The sequence below is a fragment of the Lycorma delicatula genome, chromosome 4 (assembly GCF_047948215.1).
Source record: "Lycorma delicatula isolate Av1 chromosome 4, ASM4794821v1, whole genome shotgun sequence".
NCBI classification, from domain to species: Eukaryota; Metazoa; Arthropoda; class Insecta; order Hemiptera; family Fulgoridae; genus Lycorma; species Lycorma delicatula.
The window spans coordinates 99,717,562-99,740,349 of NC_134458.1; the positions used below are offsets into that span (position 1 = coordinate 99,717,562).

The 22,788-nt window shown below is 31.0% G+C and overlaps 1 protein-coding gene across 3 annotated transcripts in view; it reads right to left on the reverse strand.

Moving 5' to 3' along the window:
* Nucleotides 1-405: 405 nt before the first annotated feature.
* Nucleotides 406-22,788, reverse strand: part of SMC5 (structural maintenance of chromosomes 5) — a 128,846-nt gene continuing 106,463 nt past the window's right edge. For all 3 annotated transcript variants that reach the window (XM_075363793.1, XM_075363792.1, XM_075363794.1), the window contains 5 exons: nt 21,564-21,794; nt 18,681-18,908; nt 8,356-8,535; nt 5,758-5,853; nt 406-725 (listed from right to left, as the gene is read on the reverse strand). In XM_075363793.1, coding sequence (XP_075219908.1) covers nt 543-725; nt 5,758-5,853; nt 8,356-8,535; nt 18,681-18,908; nt 21,564-21,794 — 918 coding nt within the window. In that variant the 3' untranslated portion in view covers nt 406-542. The remainder of the gene's footprint in view (nt 726-5,757; nt 5,854-8,355; nt 8,536-18,680; nt 18,909-21,563; nt 21,795-22,788) is intronic.

Sequence of the window (22,788 nt, forward strand, 5' to 3'; positions counted from 1 at the left end):
GTTAGCTAGAATTATAAAAATGTAAATAGTTATGTAACAGCAATTTAAGAAAAAAAAAACAATCAAAAAATATTAACAAAGAAAACCGTGAAATTAGTTATGGAAAGTCAAAACTGAACACCAGGAGGTAATTTCAGATGTATCAGTCCATAATTCCTATAGAGTTCTTGAAATTAATTCACAAACCTAATGGAAGAAAAAGAAATACAGTTTAATATGGCATAATATTCAATCAGTTTGATCCACTGGCTTGTAAGATGTAACTCTCCAAAAACATTTTAATTTATGTTGTATAAATTTTTTAATAAATATAAATATTTTGAGGTAATTATAATTATTTACCATATAGACACCATTATAAAAATAGTATCTAAAATATGATGATTATAAAATTAAAACATACAATATTTGTAATAATTTTTATTCATCAGAATTTGGTACACGTTTTCTTTTAAGGCTTGGAATGCTTTCTTCATGTTATAAAATTAAAATATACAATATTCGTAATATAAAATTAAAATATACAATATTTGTAATCATTTTTATTCATCATCAGAATTTGAAACACGTTTTCTTTTAAGGCTTGCAATGCTTTCTTCGTGTTTAGCATTAATATGTTTAAGAAAATTCATAACTTTTTCTGAATGATCATTTGTAATACAAGCCATACCGTTATATATCGTGTGCACAATGACGTCTCGAGTGAAGACAAGATTTTTTAGTAACTGAAAAAAAACAAACAAAAAGAAAAAATGTTATAATATGGCTGCAGTTTCCCAATTACAATCAATGTAAAAATATGAAAAACACTTCTAGTGCTTTGATGTCATCACCAGAACATATGGAAAAAGAAAAACCATTTTTCTACATTTATGTTCAACTACATTGAAATATAAAACTTAAAAATTTTCCAGGCACCAGATTTTTATTTATTATCTGAAAGGGTACACCTCAGTCAAAATTAAAAAAAAAAAATATTAAGTATAAAATTACTTTCAAATTTTAACTGTTAAAACTTTTGTCTCTAAAAATTATTCATTAAAATTAATCCTTGGTGTGTAAATCACAAAAAAAAACTGTTACTATGAGATGCAGGAAGGAATCCCCACTGTTTGAAATTTCAAAAACATTTTTGTGAAAGTTATATATATATAATTCAATTTACTCTAATTTTCATCATTTTTTTTTTATAAAGCACATAGAGTATAGAATTAAAAAACGTATTTAATTTTGTTGTGAAGTGCATTATGAACAAATAAAGAACAAAAATCTATTTTTTTTTTTTTTTTGATAACGGGAAGCAACCTACTAACTGGTAAATGTTACAAATGAGAATCAGCAGAAATTATTAAGATTTTGTGTAGTTGTGTAAATTGTTGTCAGATTAAAAGTTATAGCAGACATACTTCAATTACATAAGTTACTGAACAGGAAATGAAGTCCCTCAATCAGTCTGATGACAGTTTTCAGATAAACCAAGGTTCAAACAAGGTGCTGGCATCTTTAGCCAGGGCCTTATTTAAGGATAATCTATCTGTTGAGACAAAATAAAGTAGTTTACTGTTTTCCTTTAACCCAATGCCACACTTTGAAAAAAGTAATAGAGAAATTTTAATTCATATGTAAAAAATTGCAGAACTCAAATATTAGGGTAAGGGGTTTGCTTTTATAAGTGGAAAAAAACATATTACAACATTGTTTTTTTTTTGTAATCATAAGTCAAATTTACACTAGTCTCTGATATAATATCGCAATCTGAAATGTAAAAAACTTAATGAACTCCTTATATCATATAACTACTACACCAATACACACAAAATTCTGTAGCTAAGCTTTCAGTATTGTTGGGCAAGATAACCTTAAACTGATAAGAATAAAGAAATCCAAAGGGGGTAATCTTATATTACTAACAATACCTAATCTCTTGTTAGATAGAACCACAAAAAAAGAAAAGTAGATGAATTAATATCAATGTCAATAAAAAAACACAAAAACAATAAACATTATTTGCTATCATAAGACACAAAATGAAATTGTTTACAGATAAAGCTAATCATGAAAATCCTGATTTCAATGATAAAATTCATATTTTTATTTAATTCTAGAAAATAATCAAGCTAAATGTAAATTCTGAAATTTAAATTGCAATTATATCATGAAAAGTTATATCAGTTGAACAACAAATTTGTTAGCAATGAAAATACAGGTGTATCACGAAGCTCTCTTGGAACGTTTATAACCTATTCTACTTGTGAAAAATAATGAAAAAAGTTTATTTAAACATATGTCCTAAGATGTTTTGTTTGCAAGTTATGGCTAGTGAAAGATTTCACTCAGATTTCTGCTACCCTGATGAAATAAGATCATACTGAAATTTTTAGCACGTTAAGGGACAGAATTAGTGATTTCTTATAGTTTTTGATTTCAAAAATCAAATAAAATAGGTCCCAGAACTATATTTGCAGTAGCTTTTGAAAAATATGGCGGTGAAAATCAATAAAATGGTGTAAAAAAAACCCTGCTTTTTATGTTACATAGACATACAATAACTTTGTTAAATGGGAATTTGATATATTTATAATTAAATAGGAATAACAATTTCTCATGGAAATGATGATTAAAGTGAGTAGAAATGGCACAAGAGAAGTGCACCTATTTTATTCAATTTTTCAAATCGAAAACCATAAGAAATCACTAATTTTGCCCCTTAATTAATGTCCTTAAAATATCACTTCATTTTGTCGGGGTAACTGAAATCTAAGCGAAATCTTTCACTAGCCTTAACTCACAAACAAAGCATTTTAGGACATATGTTTATATGAACTTTTTCCATTATTTTTAAGAGAAGAATAGGTTATGGAAGGCTCATGAGAACTTTGTGATACACTTAGTATAAAAGAATAAATAAAATAGCTTAATGCTTGTTTTGAGAATCGTATCACATTTTGTGTATATCAAACAGTATATTCACTGAAAATGTGGATACAGTAATTATACTGAGCAACTTATGAAGAATGTAACAAACTTCCAGGATATGTTCAACAGATGAAAATAAAGAACGTTCATATAAACATAGGCTTGTTAGTGATTGATAAAAGATTTCGCTCTGATTTCTATGCTTCAGTAAAATTATAAAGTTAACCCAAACTGTAGTTTTTGGAACCTAAATTAAGGAAAAATCTACTGATTTTGTATGAAATCTATCTGAAAAATAGGTCCCAGAACTGTATTTTTAGTATTTTCGAGAAATCTGGGGTAAAAGTCAAAATATTGGGGTTAAAAAACACACTATTTTATGTTTGGTAAAATTTATATTTCTGAGTAAAATGGTATGAATAATGCCCACAAAAACTAAGTACAAACGTAACTATTTCAAAGTCTATTAAAAATAACACATAACAAAATGTGGCAGATATTAAACTAGGTACTAGGTATTAAATGAAACAAAATTTTCAATGTAACAAAAAAAAATAATTACATACTTTAGAAAAATAAACAAACAAAATTAAAAAATAAAATAAAACATATCAATAAAACAATTTATTATACATCTTTGAAGCTAATTAAAAATTAATTTTATCTAAATGTGTTTGGAATAATTTATTTTATAAGTTGGAAATACTAACCATTACCAGAAGAATTTCTTACCGCACTAGTTTAACATGAAGTAAGATGACGAATACTTTGAAATTTTTAATTACAAAAAAAACCTGTCACAAAAATCCACCTGACATGATTTTCAGATCAGATTTCATATAAAATCCTAATTTATCCTTAGAGTTCCAAGAATTACAGTTTAGCTTAATTTTACCCTAAGTGCAGAAATCAGGTGAAATCTTTTGCCAACTGCCACTCCCAAATGAAGCATTTCGAGACCTATGTTTATTGAACTAATTCCTCGAACATGGTACTGCTGATATGTTAATTAGTTAAAAATATTAACAATTAATAAAATCCACCTTACTAGCACACTGAGATAATCTCTAGATCTTTCGGCTTACTTGAAAGCCATCATCAGGAGTTAAAAATATTACACTAAAGTCAAAAATGAAAAATATCATGGGTATATACATGTCATGGGTAAAATTCAATTCAATCATGGGTAAAAATCAATGTATAAACAGTCATGACTGTCCGGTCCTTACAGTATACTGAAGGAATATCTATGTAGTCTCAAGTTTATTGAACTTTCTTCTTTATTTTTACTAGTAAAACATGTCCTGAAAGTTTGTTTGTTACATTCTTCATGAATCTTACTTTGTTTCCAACTGTTTGCTCTATTCAATTATTTTTTTATTTAATATACATGTAAGTTTAAAACAATATATGAGGTATGATAAAAAAAAAACTAAAAAAAATAAGAATTTTAATTTTTATAAAAAAAAAATTTACTTATTCTTTGATACTGAAATCAACCCCCTTCAAAGTATTCCACAAGAAATGAGACACACATATTTCTTGCAATCCTCAAAACATTTTTGGAAAGCATTTTTTTGGTATAACCTCAAGTTAAACTATTGATTTTTTCTTTATTTCATTTACTGTCACTAATCATTGTCGTTTAATGTACTCTTATCATTTGGAACAAGAAAAAGTAGCAGAGTACCATGTCTGCACAATATGGAGGCTGCAGCAACAGTACAGTTTTATTTTTCTTTAAACAATCCCAAATTAATTAACAGTGAATGCAAACTGGAGTGTTATCATTGTGCAAAATCCAAGGACTGCCTACATTTGTGGTTTTCTTTGGATTGCCTCACATAAATGGCATAAAACTGCTAAGCAATACTACCACACTACCATGTGGTAAGAATTAATAATGGATGAAGCCAGTATAACAGAAAGAAAGAAGCAGTATGGAGTACTTTTTTTGGTCTTGGTTCCATCAGGATGATTGGATCTTCATTCATAACCGTACACCCATGTTTCATCACCTGCTATGACAAATCTGAGTAATTTCTGATGTTTTTGTTGAAAATTTAACAGTTTTGAAATAAATTTTGCTGCTACTAGCTTTATACCCCAAATTGTTTCACAAGAGCCATAAGAGATCCTCAACTCTTCAGCAAATTCTCTAATAGTGATTTGATGATTATTGAAACAACATCCTTTGGTTTTCCAATATTATCATTGGTTATCAATGTGTTAGGACTACCAACTTTTCTGTTGTCTTCTACATCTTCACAGCCTTCTTGAAACTATTTGTAGTAATTACAAATATTGATATAAAATTCTCATGAAAAAACATTCTCTAACATCTTCACCAAATCACTGCACTTCATTCCATTTTTAAAGCAAAATTTAATCCAAATCCTTTGTTACATCACTTTCAAACAAAAATAAAACATCACTCATAATAAAATAAATCTTAATTAATCAGCTGCCAAGTTTGAATTATGCATCTAATACGGCTGAAAATAATAACATGCATTACAGATAGTGCTGCTATCATGTGGGGAAAAGATAAACTCAACTGTAAAGACACAATGCACAGAATTAAAAAACTCTCATTTTTTTTAATCACATTTCATATGCAAGTATATTTAGCAATCTCACACATTGTTTACATCCATCATTATATCTTAATATAGTAAATAATATTTGTGAGTAAACAAAATGCATGGATATGATTGAATTATTAAAAATATAAGTAATCAAAATAAATTCCTATAAATATAAACAAAAATACGTTTATTAAACAAAAACTATATTCAATAAAATAAAAACTACATGTTTAGCAACAATAAAAAAATTTACCTTTGGAGTTATAAGAAAATATTGAGACATGCTTGCTTCATCGATTGTTTGTAACAAAAGACGATAAATTTGTCTTTCGTTAACTTCATCCATTCCCTGCATAAAAATAACAAAATACATAGTTATATCAGTAGAAAAAACATAAGGGAAACCATGTGAAAAAAAAGCTTTGTAGAAGTTCAAACGATTCAAACATCATTCTATTGTATTTTAGGGTTGGCTTTACCTGAAATATATTTTGGCAATTATGTAAAAAAATAAATAAATAAATGTTTGTAGTCAATGGGCAGGAATTACACAATAGTCTGAACTGTCCCAGTTGTCCTTGAATTGATCCACACATTCAGTCAAATTTTGTATTGTCCAAATTTTTAAATAATATAACATGCTAACATAAATTTTTATTTCTAGCTTGAAAAAAATTGTACTGAAATGTCTGAAATAATAAAACAAGCACATGGTGATGAAGCTATGTCTTGTTCATGTGTGTTCGATTGGTTTACTGGTTTCTGTGATGGTTGGATGTCATTAGAAGATTATGATAAAGAGGAGAGGCCAGTAACCAGCTGTACTGATGAAAACATCAATTGCATGCATGAATTATTACTGCTATCTACCAATTAAGATATCCTGTTACTGGACTGAATTCATTGCATGCAACATTTTTCATAAAACCAAGAATTGGTTCCTGTTTCATGACAATGCACTTGCTCATAACTGTATGGCAATTTTTGGCCACACGAAAGGGGACAGTGCTAGACCACTCTCCATAATCACCAGATAAATTTGATTCTAAAGTCTAAGATGCCCATGAAGGTGGAACTATACTAGTTGATAGATGCCATAAAAGAAAGTGTTGCAAGCATCCTAAGGTGAATCCTAAAGAAGACTTCACTCTATGACTTTTGATGATCTTTGTAACTGACCTAAATGTTATATCATGTTGAAGGGAGACTATGTAGCTTAAATATGATAAATTTTTTTTAGAATTTTTTTGCTTTTATAACTTCAGTCTTGGAATGTTTTTGTTTACTGTGCATTATGAATTATGTCTGATTTTGGATATTTGATGTCTTAACTCCATATGCAACTTTCCAGCCCAGAATTATAACATTTTTTTATCCTTTTATTTTGCAAATTATTGTTTATAAGATATTATTTTCTACAGAGCAGTTTTTTTTAGTAAGATGGTGAAATTTACATTTCACTACAAACAGTATGTTGAACAATTTGACATGTTGATTTGTTCCACTGACTGCTAATTTTCAAGTTTACAATAGTTAGTCTTAAGGTTAATCTTATTTTTTCTCATACCAAACTTAGTTTTTGTTTTACTTATCTTTTCTGTCACACTCTTAAAACAGAAACAATTTTGGAACATTTTCCTGGAGTTTCATTCATTATTTCCAATTACAACAAAAAATAAGATTTTCTAATGAAATACTGAATTGTAATACTCTTTTTCAAATGCCATTTTATATATGTTATCTATGTAATATGTATCAGGAATATAAATATATATATTTTAAAGTCATTTTATTCTATATGTTCCTGAGTAACACTGGGAATTAATATAGTTAACTATTACAGGTGCACCATGTAGAAATAAACAAAAAAAATGTCCCACATTTGATCTTTATAAATAAATATGAAACTGGTTTGATTAATATAATGTTAACAGTTACAAGAAAATTTTATCTGAAATAGATTCATTCTTTTGGTTACAATGTTACATTATACGAGGGTTATTCAGAAAGTAAGGAACGTTTCCGCCTGATGCCGCCAGGCACACACCAATCACGTATATATTGGTGTGCTTGTGCTCGTGCTCGGCACCTCAGTCAGCATCCGGCCGTGACAACGGGAACATCTCCACACTGCCCGTTTTTTTATATACAAATTTGAAATGTGTGCTGCAATCGAAAATCCTGCCAGTTGTGAGGTGCGGTCTGCGATTCGTTTTTTGTTGGCAAAAAACTTAAAACCAATAGAAATTCATCGGGAACTGTGTGAAGTGTATGGGAACAACGCAATGACTGAAAGTTCTGTCAGGAAATGGTGCATTCAGTTTAAAAATGGCTGAACAAACGTTCACGATAAAGAGAAGAGTGGACGTCCAAGCATTATGACCGACGATCTGGTCTCTGAAGTTGACAAAAAGATTAGTGAAAACTGCAGTTTCACACTAACTGAGCTTTCTCTATGTTTCCCACAAGTTTCACAGACTTTATTGTTTGAAATTGTTTCACAGAAGCTAGGCTACCACAAATTTTGTGCAAGATGGGTGCTAAAAACGCGTCACTGAGTGTTTGAGATCACAGGCGGCAGAATTCTATGACACAGGAATTTCAAAGCTTGTCCATCGCTATGATAAGTGCCTGAATTTGTATGGTGATTATGTTGAAAAGTAGTATTTTAGTCTCTCTTTCACATGCATATAATAAAAAGTTTTTCTTGTACCTGGTTTTTTTAAAATTCCAAAACGTTCCTTACTTTCTGAATAGCCCTCGTATATCCATTACAGGAGAAATGAGTGTATAAGTGTGTGAACACAAAAAACTTTTAAAATATGTATGATTTAACAGAAAAAAACATTACTTGATTTAATTCATCCACACATCTAAATGGAAAACGGGTCAGTTCTTGAAGAGCTAACATATATACAGCTATAGAAACAGATCTTTCACCACCGCTTTGTAGATACCTGTTTAATTCTTGTAAAGATTCTGAATTGCGAAATTTGACTCTAATTATTAGACCATATGATGAAAAATCATTCTGTAACAAAAAAGTATTTTCTTTATTTAAAACTTAAATAAATACATTTTTTTTTTCTTTAAATTAATCAATGATAAATCATTTTGAGTCAGTTTTTATTATTAGCAAAAATAACCATATATTTCATAAGATTCATAAACTAATCCTAAATAGTTTCACATGCACTACAAACCTCATTAATTGAATATTAACACCTTATTTTGATAATCTTTTAATAAAGTTCTCAAAAGTTCAGGTAAATTTCATGATTATAACTAACATAAAAAATTTAGTGTCACCATTTTAAAAATAATTCTCTTGGTGGCAACAGAATAACCTAGATTTGTCAACTACTTTTAACATATTGCCTGACGATCAGCTCCGTGAATCTGATCGACAGCATTGATTGAGTAGGTGAGGGGAGGACGGCAGTTACTAAACACTATATGTAATACACTAGTTAAAAGCATCTGTTACATACTTCAGAACACTTAAACTATAAAATATAAATATACAGTAATCAACATGTTTTCACAAATACACTATTACACACAAAAGTTCATTATACTTGGTGACATCATGTGTACTATTACAATCCAAATTCAGAGAGCTCTAGGTCGCACAATAAATAATCTTGTGAAATATCATTCCAGTAACAAAATATATTTATAAAAATTAATTTTAGTGGATTAATGTAGTGGATCCAGGTTAACCTCCAGTGTCCTAGCAGCACCTTTGAAGCTTATAAAATTTCTTCACAGGCATCAGCACATTGTTCTTTCAATTCTACTGTCATCTGATATGGCAGCCAGCTTTGGATGTTATTGAACTGCAAAACATCATAGACAATATTAAGTGCCGATTCAAGATTCTATCCAGACAGTTGGATATCACTCTCTGTGGAATGGCCATCACTATTCAGTGCGACTGATCTGATTAAGGATAGCCTGTTGCAGAACTAAAACCTGCACTAAGACCTGTAAACTAAGAACTGTGTAAAACTTCATTTACACAGAGGTAAACAAAAAAAAAAATTATTAATAATAATCTGGAACTTAAATAAAAGTAGGTGAATTAGAATGTATTTTTTATGCTGAATCTTAAAATGAAATCAGTGTTTCTTCATCACTCTCAGATTTTTTGTTGTGACTCTTTAAAATATTGAGAAACTTCTTAAATAGAATACAAAAATAATAAAAATTGCAATTAAAATTCCTACTTTTACTTTGCAGTCATTTACGTTTATCATAATTTCTTTTTTCTTCTTTCAGTGAAATCTTCTCTTTTTTTCATCCAGCAGTAGTATCATAGATTCATCCCATCTCCTTGATAACATTGTTCCATCTGCAATATATCTTGGTGGAACCTTTCTTCTTGTTCATCACTGATGTCACCCGAGTTTAAAAGGTAAAAATCCAAATGAGAATGTAAAAATTGAATTTTCAAATACTAAATTTTTGTACTTCACTAAAAGTTCATTTATAAGTTGATCATTTTCGGCTTTTTTGTTTCCAAGAAAACCAATAACGACATCTTTGGATGACTTCCATGGTGTTAATTCTTTATGATTAAGTTTGCAGTCAAATATATTTTCAGAAATTAATTTTTTTATTTGTGGCCCAATGAATATTTCCTCTTTTAATCTGGCTACACCTAATTGTGAAAAAACCTAAGCTAAATATTTAAAGTCGTCTCCATCTTTATCTAAACTTTTACAAAATTCTTCATCAGGCCTAGTTTTATGTGTAGAGGTGGTAAAATAATACAATCTACTTTGACAAGGGGAATATTGACAACATTTTCCTTTTCTGGGGTAAACTGATTTCTTTTTACCCAGTCTTTAACTGTGTAGTATTTATCTTTAGCCCCACTGTCTGTCCCACAAACACAAGAAATACATATATTTTGTAAAACAAGTCTGAAGACTAAGAAGAAGCTCTATCGTTTTCAGGTCAGCAACGATTCGCCATAAGTGTTCATCATACTTGATAGCTTTTAAAATTTTTCACATCGGTGTAGAACAAAACTACTTCAAGTTATGCAACAACACTGTCTTTAAGCTTCTTTTTGATGGGTCTATAAATAAATGGCAATCATGAATAACATATTCAATGTCCAGTTCAGACATTAGCCCCTTAATATCATGGCAGGAACAAATTAAACAATCTCCTCTAAAGTAAATTTTCATTTCGATTTTTATACACTGAAATTTTAGTATCATTGTTTAATAAATTCCATTCTTTAAGACGTGAACTAGGAGTTCTGCATGTTGTTTCGACAAATACAAGTCATGAATTTATGTCACTAAGTTCTGCTTGTGTGATGAGGTAAGGTTCAGTATTTGATTCTTCTGGAATGTAATTAATATCTATTGAAGTTGAAGATTCATTGGTTGAGTGCTCTGGGGAATCAGAAATTTCTTTCCAAGAAGTTGGAGCAATCAGAATTGATAAATCAACACCATGAAGTACTGGTCTTATAGCTATACAAACATTTGGGTACGCAATACTGCTTTTGTTGTTTGAATTGAAACCAGTAACATTTGTTAAGCTAAAATAGCAATCATCATAATGGTAATAGGATCTCGCCAAATTATAGGTATGCCAAAAGGTAAATGCTCTGTTATTCCTTTTAATCACTGGATTAATTTAACATAGCGCTTGATGCATGCTACATGTAGGGCCCAGGATTTATCTTGGTCTCCCACGGGACAGTCAAAATAATGTTTGTAAGCAGTTTTCTGCAGATTTGTTACTGGTTTTCATTGACCTCTTGTGGTGAATTTTCTGCAAATATAACAAAAAATATTTGGAGAATTTTTATAAGCCTGATTTTTATTCATTGTAAAATTCAAAATGTTTTAATGAATGAAAGTAAACTGCAATATTACAGAAATATTTACTTAATTAGAAGAATAATTAAGTTTTAATTTATAAATACTTAATTACTTAAAATACTTCATAAAATTGTTTCCCCATGGAGTGCAATAAAACAGTGCGAAATACGCATACATAACTTAATAAATCTTGATGTTCAATAATATAATACCAAAAGTTGTTGTCATAAAACTCTTTCACTAAATTTATAGCATCACTTGTGAAACAATCTTTATAATGTGTATGAAAAAACTATTATCACAACCGAAGAACACAGCAAGTCATACCAAGAGCTGAACTCATACTAAAGAAAATTTCATCACTTTGAATTCACTCATTACTTGACTCATTGACATGTCTATATATGTCTGGCTTTACATGAAATGACATCATTTGACTGTTATGTATCAAATATAGGTCTACAGCATGCATCCCAATATAAACTAAATGTGAATAAGCAAACATACAGACATACTAACTTATCTGTACTGTTTGTTCCATGAATGACAGAACAAATAAATTTAAGGGATTGTAACTTAACGTTATGTGATGGGTTTTTTGGAATACACATTCAGATTCAGCATTAAAATACTATATAGAATACCAACTCCCTTTTCAGTTCCAAACTTTATGTTGACCAGTGTTATCAATACATTTTTTAAAGTTCACTCTTTCATAATTAAAAAACCTCAGGTGGAATGTTCCTCTTCAGTAAATGTTGAAAAATGCAGTCACCTCTTCACACTAGTGCTACGTGGGTCATTCAAACATAAAACGGAATTTTGCCATGTAGATAGAAGAAGAGCAGTGAACGTACTAAGGCGCTGCAGATAGTAATTTGGATTTGTGTGGAGGGGAGAAAACAGCTGTATTAATTGTAGGTCAAATTCCTCCTTCAGTTATCAGAATATCAGAGCAGGAGGTACCACGTGCAATGAATTATAATCTTATTTCTTGCCAACAAACATGCCAAATCCTCTGAGATTTTGATTTGACTCCAGGTAGAGTATGGAGATGCTACCCTGTCAAAAAATCAAGTATTTGACAGGGCCCAAAAAATTTGTAAGTCGCCATGATGCAGTAGAGAACAAAAGTCATGAACGCCCATGTACCAGCGTCAATGAAGATAACATTCATGTGGAAAGTGAATGTCACTGCATAACGTCACTGACACTGCATCAGAAGTGGGCAAAAGTGTTAGGAGTGTGCATACAGTTTTGTCACACACTCTTAAATACAGAAATGTTGGCGGGCGGGTTCCACGTCTTCTCACCAAGGTACAGAGAAATGTCTGGAAAGACATCTATCAGTGGCTTTTGAATCACTTTGAGGAAGGAATGTCATTTTTGGACCCGTATTGTGACCTGTGATGAAACATCGATCCACCATTACACACCAGAAAGCAAGAAAACAAGTATGGTGTGCAGGAAAAGTGGGGAGAGGGCACCGATTAAGGCCAAGAAATGCTTCTTAACTTGAAAAGTTCTGGCAAGTGCGTTTTGGGATTCAAAAAGTGTGCTGCCGATTGATTTCCTGCACGAACCAGGAATGGTAAATGTGCATACTACTGCCTGTTGTTGGATGTCAGGACTGCTAAATTCATTGGACACCTCTTGAACACCCATTCTAGAGTCCAGACTTGTCACTTGTGTGAATTCCACATGCTTGGTTTGCTGAAAGAAGCTTTAGGAGGGAAATGACTCAAAGACAATGCTGCAGTCTAGTATTACATACACAACTGGTTGTTGGTCAGCCATCTTGCTTTTTGATTAGGAGATAAGAAAGCTGCCTATCGACGGGAGAAAATGTATTTCTGTTGAAGGAAACTATGTAGAAAAACAAGGTAATTTATTTGTAATTTTATCTAACATCAATAAAGCTATATAAACAAATTCCGGTTTATATTTTAATGACCCTCATATACCATTATGCTGCATTCTGGGGCATTATGCTGTTAACCATCTCCAATCATTCTCAAACCATAAGCACCATTTTAACTCACAGAACAATGAGACTGTTTTGAAATTTTTGTGCAGTTTTAAGGTTTTCATTTGATTCCCCCTGATTGCTGTAATAAAGTTTGAGCTTAAACATAACTTCAGATAAGAGGATGAAATGTTAATGTATTAAAGGAGAGGTTTTTTATTTTGAATAAAAAAAAAATCATAAGAGAACTGCTGTGGTTCATTTGGCTAAGGAAGTATATTAGTCATCAATAAAAACAATCACTTCACGTAATTATAGTGACATATTCTTTAAGGAATGGTTTAACAGTTATATATACATACATACATAACTACTCATTACTATTAATAAAATGTTTTCAAGGAAATGGTATCGATCTTTTAAGTCAGATGAATTCAACTACTTGTAGAATAAGTCATTAAATAGATAATAAACAGACTAGAGAAATTCACAGATTCACCAGACTATAACTTGATCCACAGCAATTTTTATCTTTCTTGAACACTGTGAATAAAATATGTTCATTCATTGAACACCTAGGGTTCCCTAACATTTATAACTAAGAATTATATTTTGTAACATTTATTACTTTGTAAATACTGTTTTAGTAATCAACAAATACACATGCATTTTTTTATGGAAGTGTAGATAATATCCCTCCCTCTATAAATCATAAGACCTTGCTAATGGTGAGGGGGCTTGAGTGCTCAGTGGTACAGAGTAACTGGACCGAAAGTACAATCATAAAGGCAGCAGCTCTTTCAGTAGTTGTTAAGGGTGTAGATCAGGAGGACTTAAACAGCCATATCAACATCACTCAATCTCCTGAGTACTGTGCAGCTAAAAAGCAATAGAAAACTACAGCTGCTTTTTTTTTCCAAGAAAATGTAACTCTCACATTTTCATGTAACAAAGATGAAGGCGACTTCCTTGGTAAAATATTCGGGAGGTAAAGTAGTTCCCTGTTAACATCTTTGGGTGGGGACTACTAAGGAAGAGGTTACCAGAAAATTAAAAAATAACATTATTAACATTCTATGAGTCGGACGGTGGAATGTTAAAAATCTAAAATGATTGGTAGGCTAGAAAATTTAAAGAGAGAAATAGATAGATTAAATGTAGATGTAGTAGGAATTAGCGAGGTTCAGTGGAAAGAGGAAAACAACTTTTGGTCAGATGATTTTAGAATAATTAACAAAACTTCAAATAAAGGGCAAGCAGGAGTAGGTTTCATAATGAACAAGAAGATATGGAAGAGAGAAGAGTATTTCAAAATGCATAGCGACAGAATCATTGTAATAAGGATAAAATCAAAACTTAAGCCGACAACGATGTTAACGTCTATTTAACCTACACGTGCCTATGATGATGATGAGGTAGTATGTATATGAAGAAACTGGCAAAGCAATAAATACATAAAAGTGGATGAAAATTTAATAATAGTTGTAGATTGGAATGCAAGCACTGGAAAAGGTAAGAAAGGAATTATTGTGGGTGAATATGGGCTGGGCAAAAGGAATGAAAGATGAGACCAACTTATAGAGTTTTGCACGAAGTATAATTTGGTAATTGCCAACACCCAGTTTAAAAATCATAATAGAAGAATATATACATGGAAAAAGCCTGGTGATACTGCAAGGTATCATCAGATAGATTATATCACGGTTAAACAAAAATTTAGAACAACTCATCGACTGCAAAGCTTAACCTGCAGCAGACAGTGACAGTGACCATAATTTAGTGATAATGAAATGTAGATTGGGTTTCAAAAACTGGAAGAAAAGGAGCCAGATGAATCGGTGGAATTTACAGAAGCTTAAGGAAGAGCAGGCAAGAAGATTTTTGAGGAGGACATCGCAAGAGGTCTGAGTAAAAAATATAAAGTAGAAAATGTAGAAGAAGAATGGGAGAATGTTAAAAAGGAAATTCTTAAATAAGCAGAAGCGAATTTAGGCGGAACAAAGAGAACTGATAGAAAACTTGGATGTCAGAGGATATATTGAACATAGAAAATATAAGAATGCTAGTGATTAAGAAAGTAAAACGAACTATCGACAATTAAGAAATGCTATAAACAGGAAGTGCAAACTAGCGAAAGAAGAGTGGATTAAAGAAAAGTGTTCAGAAGTGGAAAGAGAAATGATAATTGGTCAAAAAACAGAGCATACAGGAAAGTTAAGGAAAATTTTGTGATACATAAATTAAAGTCTAATAATGTGTTAAACAAAGGTGGTACACCAATTTTAATACGAAAGGTAAAGTCGATAGATGGGTGGAATATATTGAAGAGTTATACGAAGGAAATGAATTAGAAAATGGTGTTATAGAGGAAGAAGAGGAAGTTGAGGAGGATGAAATGGGAGAAACAATACTGAGATCTGAATTTAAGAGAGCAATAAAAGATTTAAATGGCAGAAAGGCTCCTGGAATAGACGGAATACCTGTAGAACTACTGTGCAGTGCAGGTGAGGAAGCGATTGATAGATTATACAAACTGGTGGGTAATATTTACGAAAAAAGGGAAGTTCAGTCAAGACTTCAAAAAGAGTGTTGTAGTCATGATACCAAAGAAAGCAGGAGCAGATAAATGTGAATAAAGAACAATTAGCTTAACCAGTCATGCATAAAAAATCTTAACTAGAATTCTGTACAGAAGAATTGAGAGGAGAGTGAAAGAATTGTTGGGAGAAGATCAATTTGGTTTCAGGAAAAGTATAGGGACAAGGGTAGCAATTTTAGCAGTCAGATTAATAGTAGAAGGAAGAAAAACAAACCAACATACATGGCATTTATAAACCTAGAAAAGGCATTCAATAACATAGATTGGAATAAAATGTTCAGCATTTAAAAAAAAATTAGGGTTCAAATACAGAGATAGAAGAACAATTGCTAACATTTACCGGAACCAAACAGCAACAGTAATAATTGAAGAACATAAGAAAGAAGCTGTAACAAAAAGGGAGTCCTACAAGGATGTTCCCTATCCCCGGTACTTTTTAATCTTTACATAGAACTAGCAGTTAATGATGTTAAAGAACAATTTAGATCCAAACTAATAGTACAAGGTAAAATGATAAAGATGCTGCAATTTGGTGATGATATAGTAATTCTAGCTGACAGTAAAAAAGTCTTAGAAGAAACAATGAACAGCATGGATGGAGTCCTACACAAGAACTACCGCATGAAAATTAACAAGAACAAAACGAAAGTAATGAAATGTAGATAGACCACTGAATATAAAAATAGGAAGAAAAAAGATTACGGAGGAAGAAGAATTTTGTTATTTGGGAAGTAGAATTACTAAAAATGGATGAAGCAGTAGCTATATAAAATGCCGAATAGCACAGGTGAAATGAGCCTTCAGTCAGAAATATAATTTGTTTACATCATAAATTAATTTAAACATCAGGAAAACATTTTTGAAAGTATGTTTTGAGCGTAGCTTTATATGGAAGTGAATCCTGGACGATCAGAGTACCTTAGAAGAAAAAATTAGAAACTTTTGAAATGTGAAGCTATAGAAAAATGTTAAAAATCAGATGGGTGGATAAAGTGACAAATGAAGAGGTGTTGCGGCAAATTGATGAAGAAAGAAGCATTTGGAAAAATATAGTTAAAAAAAGAGACAGACTTATAGACCACATATTAAGGCATCCTGAAATAGTCGCTTTAATATTTGAGGGACAAGAAGGGAAAAATTGTGCAGGCAGGCAACGTTTGGAATATGTAAAACTAATTGTTAGGGATGTAGGATGGAGGGGGTATACCAAAACGAAATGATTGGCACTAGATAGGGAATCTTGGAGAGCTGCATCAAATTAGTCAAATGACTGAAGACAAAAAAAAAGATAGGCCTGATTTAACTACAAGGTATGATTCAAGAGTAAGAGCCAATGAGTTATAAATAACATTTGACAACACTGATTGGTTTGTATGTGATGTGCGCAGTAGATTTAAGTGGTCTGTTGGGCATGTAACTATCAGATTACCATCAGTTCACTGTTTTTTGACTTTGCGAGACAGTGTGTTAAAATGAGTTTGGTAATAACAAATCCTGCCAGTTGTGAAGTTCAATCAGTGATAAGATTTCTAAATGGAGGACAGAATGCTGTTGAAAGTCCCTATCAATTGTGTGAAACATAGGGCTACCACAATGACTAAAAGAAAAATGAGGCAATGGTGAAATAAGTTTAAGGAAGGCTGTTCAAATGTTCACAATGAACAGAGAAGTGGCAGGCCTAGTGTCTGGACTGACAATCTTGTTGAATGTGTGCATTCAAAAGTGAAAGAACATTAGTTGTTTTATGATTAGCAATCTTTCTTTAGAATTTCCAGAAGTTTCAAAGACAACATTGTTGAGAATAGACTGACACTTTAGGCATAAACTGTGTGCATAATGGTGTCGAAAATGTTAACATTGCATATAAAGATCACAGAATGACATCTGCCTGTGCTTTTCTCAACCACTTTAACCATGAGGAAGACAAATTTTTTTCCCATATTGTCACTAGTAATGAAATGTGGATTTCATATGTCAATGCTACTATGAAAGAGCAATCCATGCAATGGCATCATTCTGGTTCACCTAAACTGAAAAAATTCAAAGAAGCCCAGTCTCGAAGGAAAATCATGACAACTGTATTTTGGAATCAAAAGGGTGTGCTTTTGATTGATTTATTGAAATCTGGAATAATAACACACATCCACACACAGGTGCATGCAAAACAGAAACAATTCAAAAATTCAGTTGGGAGATTTTTGATCATTCCCTTACAGTTCTGACTTGTGCCGTTATTCAAAAACTGGCAAGCATTTCAATGATTTGAGGGAAAAAGTAGCTACAATCCCAGGCGGCAGAATTTTATGGAGTGGGTTTGAAGAAGTTTGTTTCACAATATCATAAGTGTTTGGAACAAAATAACGATTTTGTAGAAAAATAAAGTAAATTTATATAAATATTTGACCATACCTTAACCATAAATACACTTTTAATTTTTTCAACTGTTGAAAACTTTTTGTTACTGATTGATCAGTTCTTTCTTTTTAACTGCACTTTGTATTTCAGATATTAGTTCAGCTAATTTATGACCTCAGTCTCATAAATAAGAGTTCAGTAACAAGTCATGACCTACCAAGTAAGTAGCTGCTCTCCTGTTTTCTCACCAGTAATATGGACAGACATTACAGAGGATGACCCAATTCCTACATCTATCCCAATAATTCATGGATAAGTAAAGGATTATATTATTGAAAAGAATAAATTAATCTCTAAGCATCTAACTGAGCTAATGTGAGGCCAAAATACAAAAAACTGAAAATGCTGACCTCATCATTTCCACAACATAATTCGACTTCACCAGCATAACCTATCTTTTCAAAAAACAATGAAAATTTAGAATTTATTTTGTTAATTAATTTATTCATTTTAAAGTTCCATTCAGCTTTTAATTTATCTCTTATTTTCTTTTTATTTGAAAAATCATCAGTTGCTGAAGACTTTAATTTTTCTAATAATTTTATTTCTTCTTTAGCAACCTCATAATCTGTAATTGCCTGTAACAGAAACAAAATTCAATTAGTTTCAAAATAAAAGGTCACAAAGGAGGTATATTAGTGAGTTTTAGGATATATTTTTTATATATATAGCAGAACATCAATAGCTCTAACTAACTGAGATCAAAGTCAGTTAGATAGTTTAATCTGTTCATATCTTTTAATAAAATTACTAAAAAAATTTAATAAGAGAACATTAAAATTAATTGTGGAGTAGAGAAATAAATAAAAGTGTTTTACTTATGATTATTTCTGTTAGATAGAAAAAACTTTTTGCAACACCATGAGGAGAAAAAAGTTCAAAAATACCATAACTACTTTTTCACAAATGAAAAATTATTAGAAAGAATTTAAAAAAATGTTTTGATGCAACAAGATCTCTTACTTGTCTGTAACAGAAGTAATTTCACTGTAAATAATTCAGGTTGATGCTTACACCGAGCTTAAGGTCTCATGAAAAATGCAGGGAAAATTTCAGCACAAACAGGCCCATTTTTAATGTCATCTGTTTCCCACCTTCATTGAGATTATTCTCAGTAATATAATTTCTTTTATAGATTTTATAATTTTATTTTAATTTAAAAGTTGTTCTTATTTTCTACACATCTTATACATTTTTTCTTGTTATATTCTTTGAACCCAGAATTTTAATAAGAAAAAAGTTACCTAATTTAATGAGATGAAATCAGTTTACCTCGCTGTCATTTGATAATTTGCTTCCAGTTCTCCTTTTCATCCAACAATTTTTCTATGCAATTTGTTAATTAAGCATTTAATGTACTACTATACGTATAGTAAACCAAGAAAAAAAAGTTTGTTAACAGGTATGGAATCTATAAGAATATAATAGAATACATTACAAGGCTTCTTTTAGTTAATTAATTTTAAAATAATTTATGAATCAATGTAATGTGTTCCAGAACAGTTGATGGACCTAAATATATATTTACATGTACCTAAACACAGCCCAGTGAAAGATAGCTAACTACCTTGATTAGAGGTAGAACTATACATTTATTTTTCCATTCTCCTCCACTGTTTATCTATCTTTTTACACCTTCCTCCATGGTTAAGTACTATGGAAATTATCAGGCATCATCCTGATTCCATCTCTGGTACGGTGTTTGAATTTTCTAGTAATCTGCAGCATAATAATTTTATTGTTACTACTTAGTGGAGTGATTATATGGCTGTCTAGTGTATTTGTTTTCAATCCATGAGTTGCACAAAAAGTCAAACTAGCAGTTGAAGTGCCTATCAAGTAAGTCATGCTTCCTATTCATAATTTAATGGGTGTAAGTGATTCGTTTAATCCAAGTCTGGTTAAGTAGGCTGGCTATTCAGGTTAGTCCAAGTGTAGAATTTAAATAGGTTTTCAAGAAGAGGAGTTAAATTTTTTAATCTATTATTATTTTTATGAACTGATGAATTAATACCTTGTTTACTTTTCATCAGTAGGGATAAGTAGTAAAGACAAAGGAAATGTAAGTAAAATTTCAGTCATGCAAACTTCTGTATCTTAACTGAGAAAGTAGGTTAAATTCACTCACTAACACCAGGCAGATATTGGCAATAGAACATGCAATAAACAATATATTCAATGACTCAAATTTGATTTAGAACATTGTGTTTAACCAATTACAGATGTTCTTTAATAGTTTTCCCTAAATCTATATCAAATTAAAAATATTGAAAAAATTATTTAACATAACACTGAAAGAGGTTTCTCATTAAAAAATATACTTAACAAGTGTAAATTAATATGATTGTAAATTACATTGAATTTATGAATATTACATCACACGTAAAAATACAACTACAAAAAATCATGAGACACAAAGACACTTTCTACTGAATCTCTCTACATCTAAAAAAAAAACCAGTTAGCCTAATTTTAATAAATGAAACACCAACATAAAATTCAGCCAAATTGGCTGAATTTTATCTGTGAAAACTATCCATAGTGTTAACTCTTATTACATGTTTAATCAGAGATCCAACTATTATATTACATAAAAAATAATGGTGTAAAATACAATGTTTTCACATTTTAAGTAGTATCTGTCACCTAATAATAGTCATCTGGATATACAACTAAACATTTTCTCAAACTTCAGTATATACAATGGTAAAAGAATCATTCAGAGTGGTCCTACATATATGTGTTTGGCAGTTTGTTTTATCCACTGTCAAGCCAACCACCACTCCTAAAATATTTTGACTTTTATGATTTGTATGAGCCAAGTTTCACCACCGACCTCCAAGGTTTGTTTTTCATCTATAAAGTTACAAATTCAAAACCTGGACAGGCATGATTTTTCATATGCTATAAATTTTCAGTCTTGATTATCTTTAGTAGGATGACATAAACAAGGATATTCCATCAAATCGTTCCATAATAATGCCAAGAACCTGGATGTAATAAATGTGATGTGTAACTGTGACAAAAGTTTTTTTGTTTCCTGCGATTCATTCTACAATCAGAGGATCGACTTAACCAAAATCACATGTCAATCAAGATTTTTAGTCTCTTTTTCATGAAGACACTATTTATAATGAAACATATTTCTTAAGTTGATATAAGAAAGTTAAATACAATTAATACAAAACAAATAACTCTGCTACCATATTTAATGTAAACAAATAAATACTGACCTGCGGATCAATTCCCAACTCAAGGCATTCGATACGGGCACTCATTTCATAAATTTCATCATTAATTTGTTCAATATTATTAGGTAATTTTCTAAATTCAAAACCATACAGTTTTTCAAAAAGAGGAGTGTAATATGACAAATTATCAGTCCTACATTTTGCAGATGAATATAATTGTCCTACTTCTTCTTTCAATTTAAAGTTATCAATTTCGAATTCTTTCAGATCTGCCTGGAAAAAAAAATAAACTAACTTTAGGAAATCATATACATAATTTTTGTATTAAAAATGTACCTTAATACATTCATTATTATAGCTACATACTGGGTGTCGAAAAAAGAACTTCGGGGTTTCAAGAACGAACATTTTTAATTTTGTAGCAGTTGATAGTTTTATGCATAACCTTGAAGTGATAATAATTAAATTTCAGTTCACACATTCTTTGACTGACAGCAACTGCCCGAGACTGTTGCACAGGCAAGCAGTTGTGAGCCTGGACTTCAGTACTATGATGTTGCTACAAGAGAAAACACAGTGAGTGTACTAGTTCACAGAAATAAAGCCAGTGACTGTTGTACAAAGAAATTATATTCAAGTCAATAAAAAAAAAGGCATAAGTAAGAGGTGTGAACAATTTTTGGAAACCTACAGTGTTTTGAGAGGACACTGACCAAGTAGGCCTGGTCAGTAACCGACACAACAAAACTTTCAGTTTTCAAAAGCACCTATACATGATGTTCACAGTGATTAAACCACCTCTGTGCTTATAAACTGCAACTATTCCATGAAATTAAACCTATTCCACTGATTAACCCACAAAGAGTTCAATTTGTAATTAGTATACATTTTTGCATAAAGCTATCTTCAACACATTTTATTTTGTGATGAAGCAATATTTCACATTCATAGTGGTGAAACATTATAATTGTTGAGTATGGGGATCAGAAAATGCATGCAAATCTATGGAATTTATCTGCTACTGTCCAGTCCAATTGAATGTCTGGTGTGGCATCATGCATTATCAAATTTTTGGGCCATTTTTTGTCCATGAACAGATTATTATGGGTGTAGTGTACTACAGACATAGAGAGTCTAATTTTCTAACAGGATGGAGCCCCTTCTCATCATGCAGAAGTTGTGTAGACTGTACTCAGTGACCCAGCAGGTTGGTGTATTGGTGAACGCATCTTCGCAATTGGTTTGATTTCGAAGTCGAGAGTTCCAA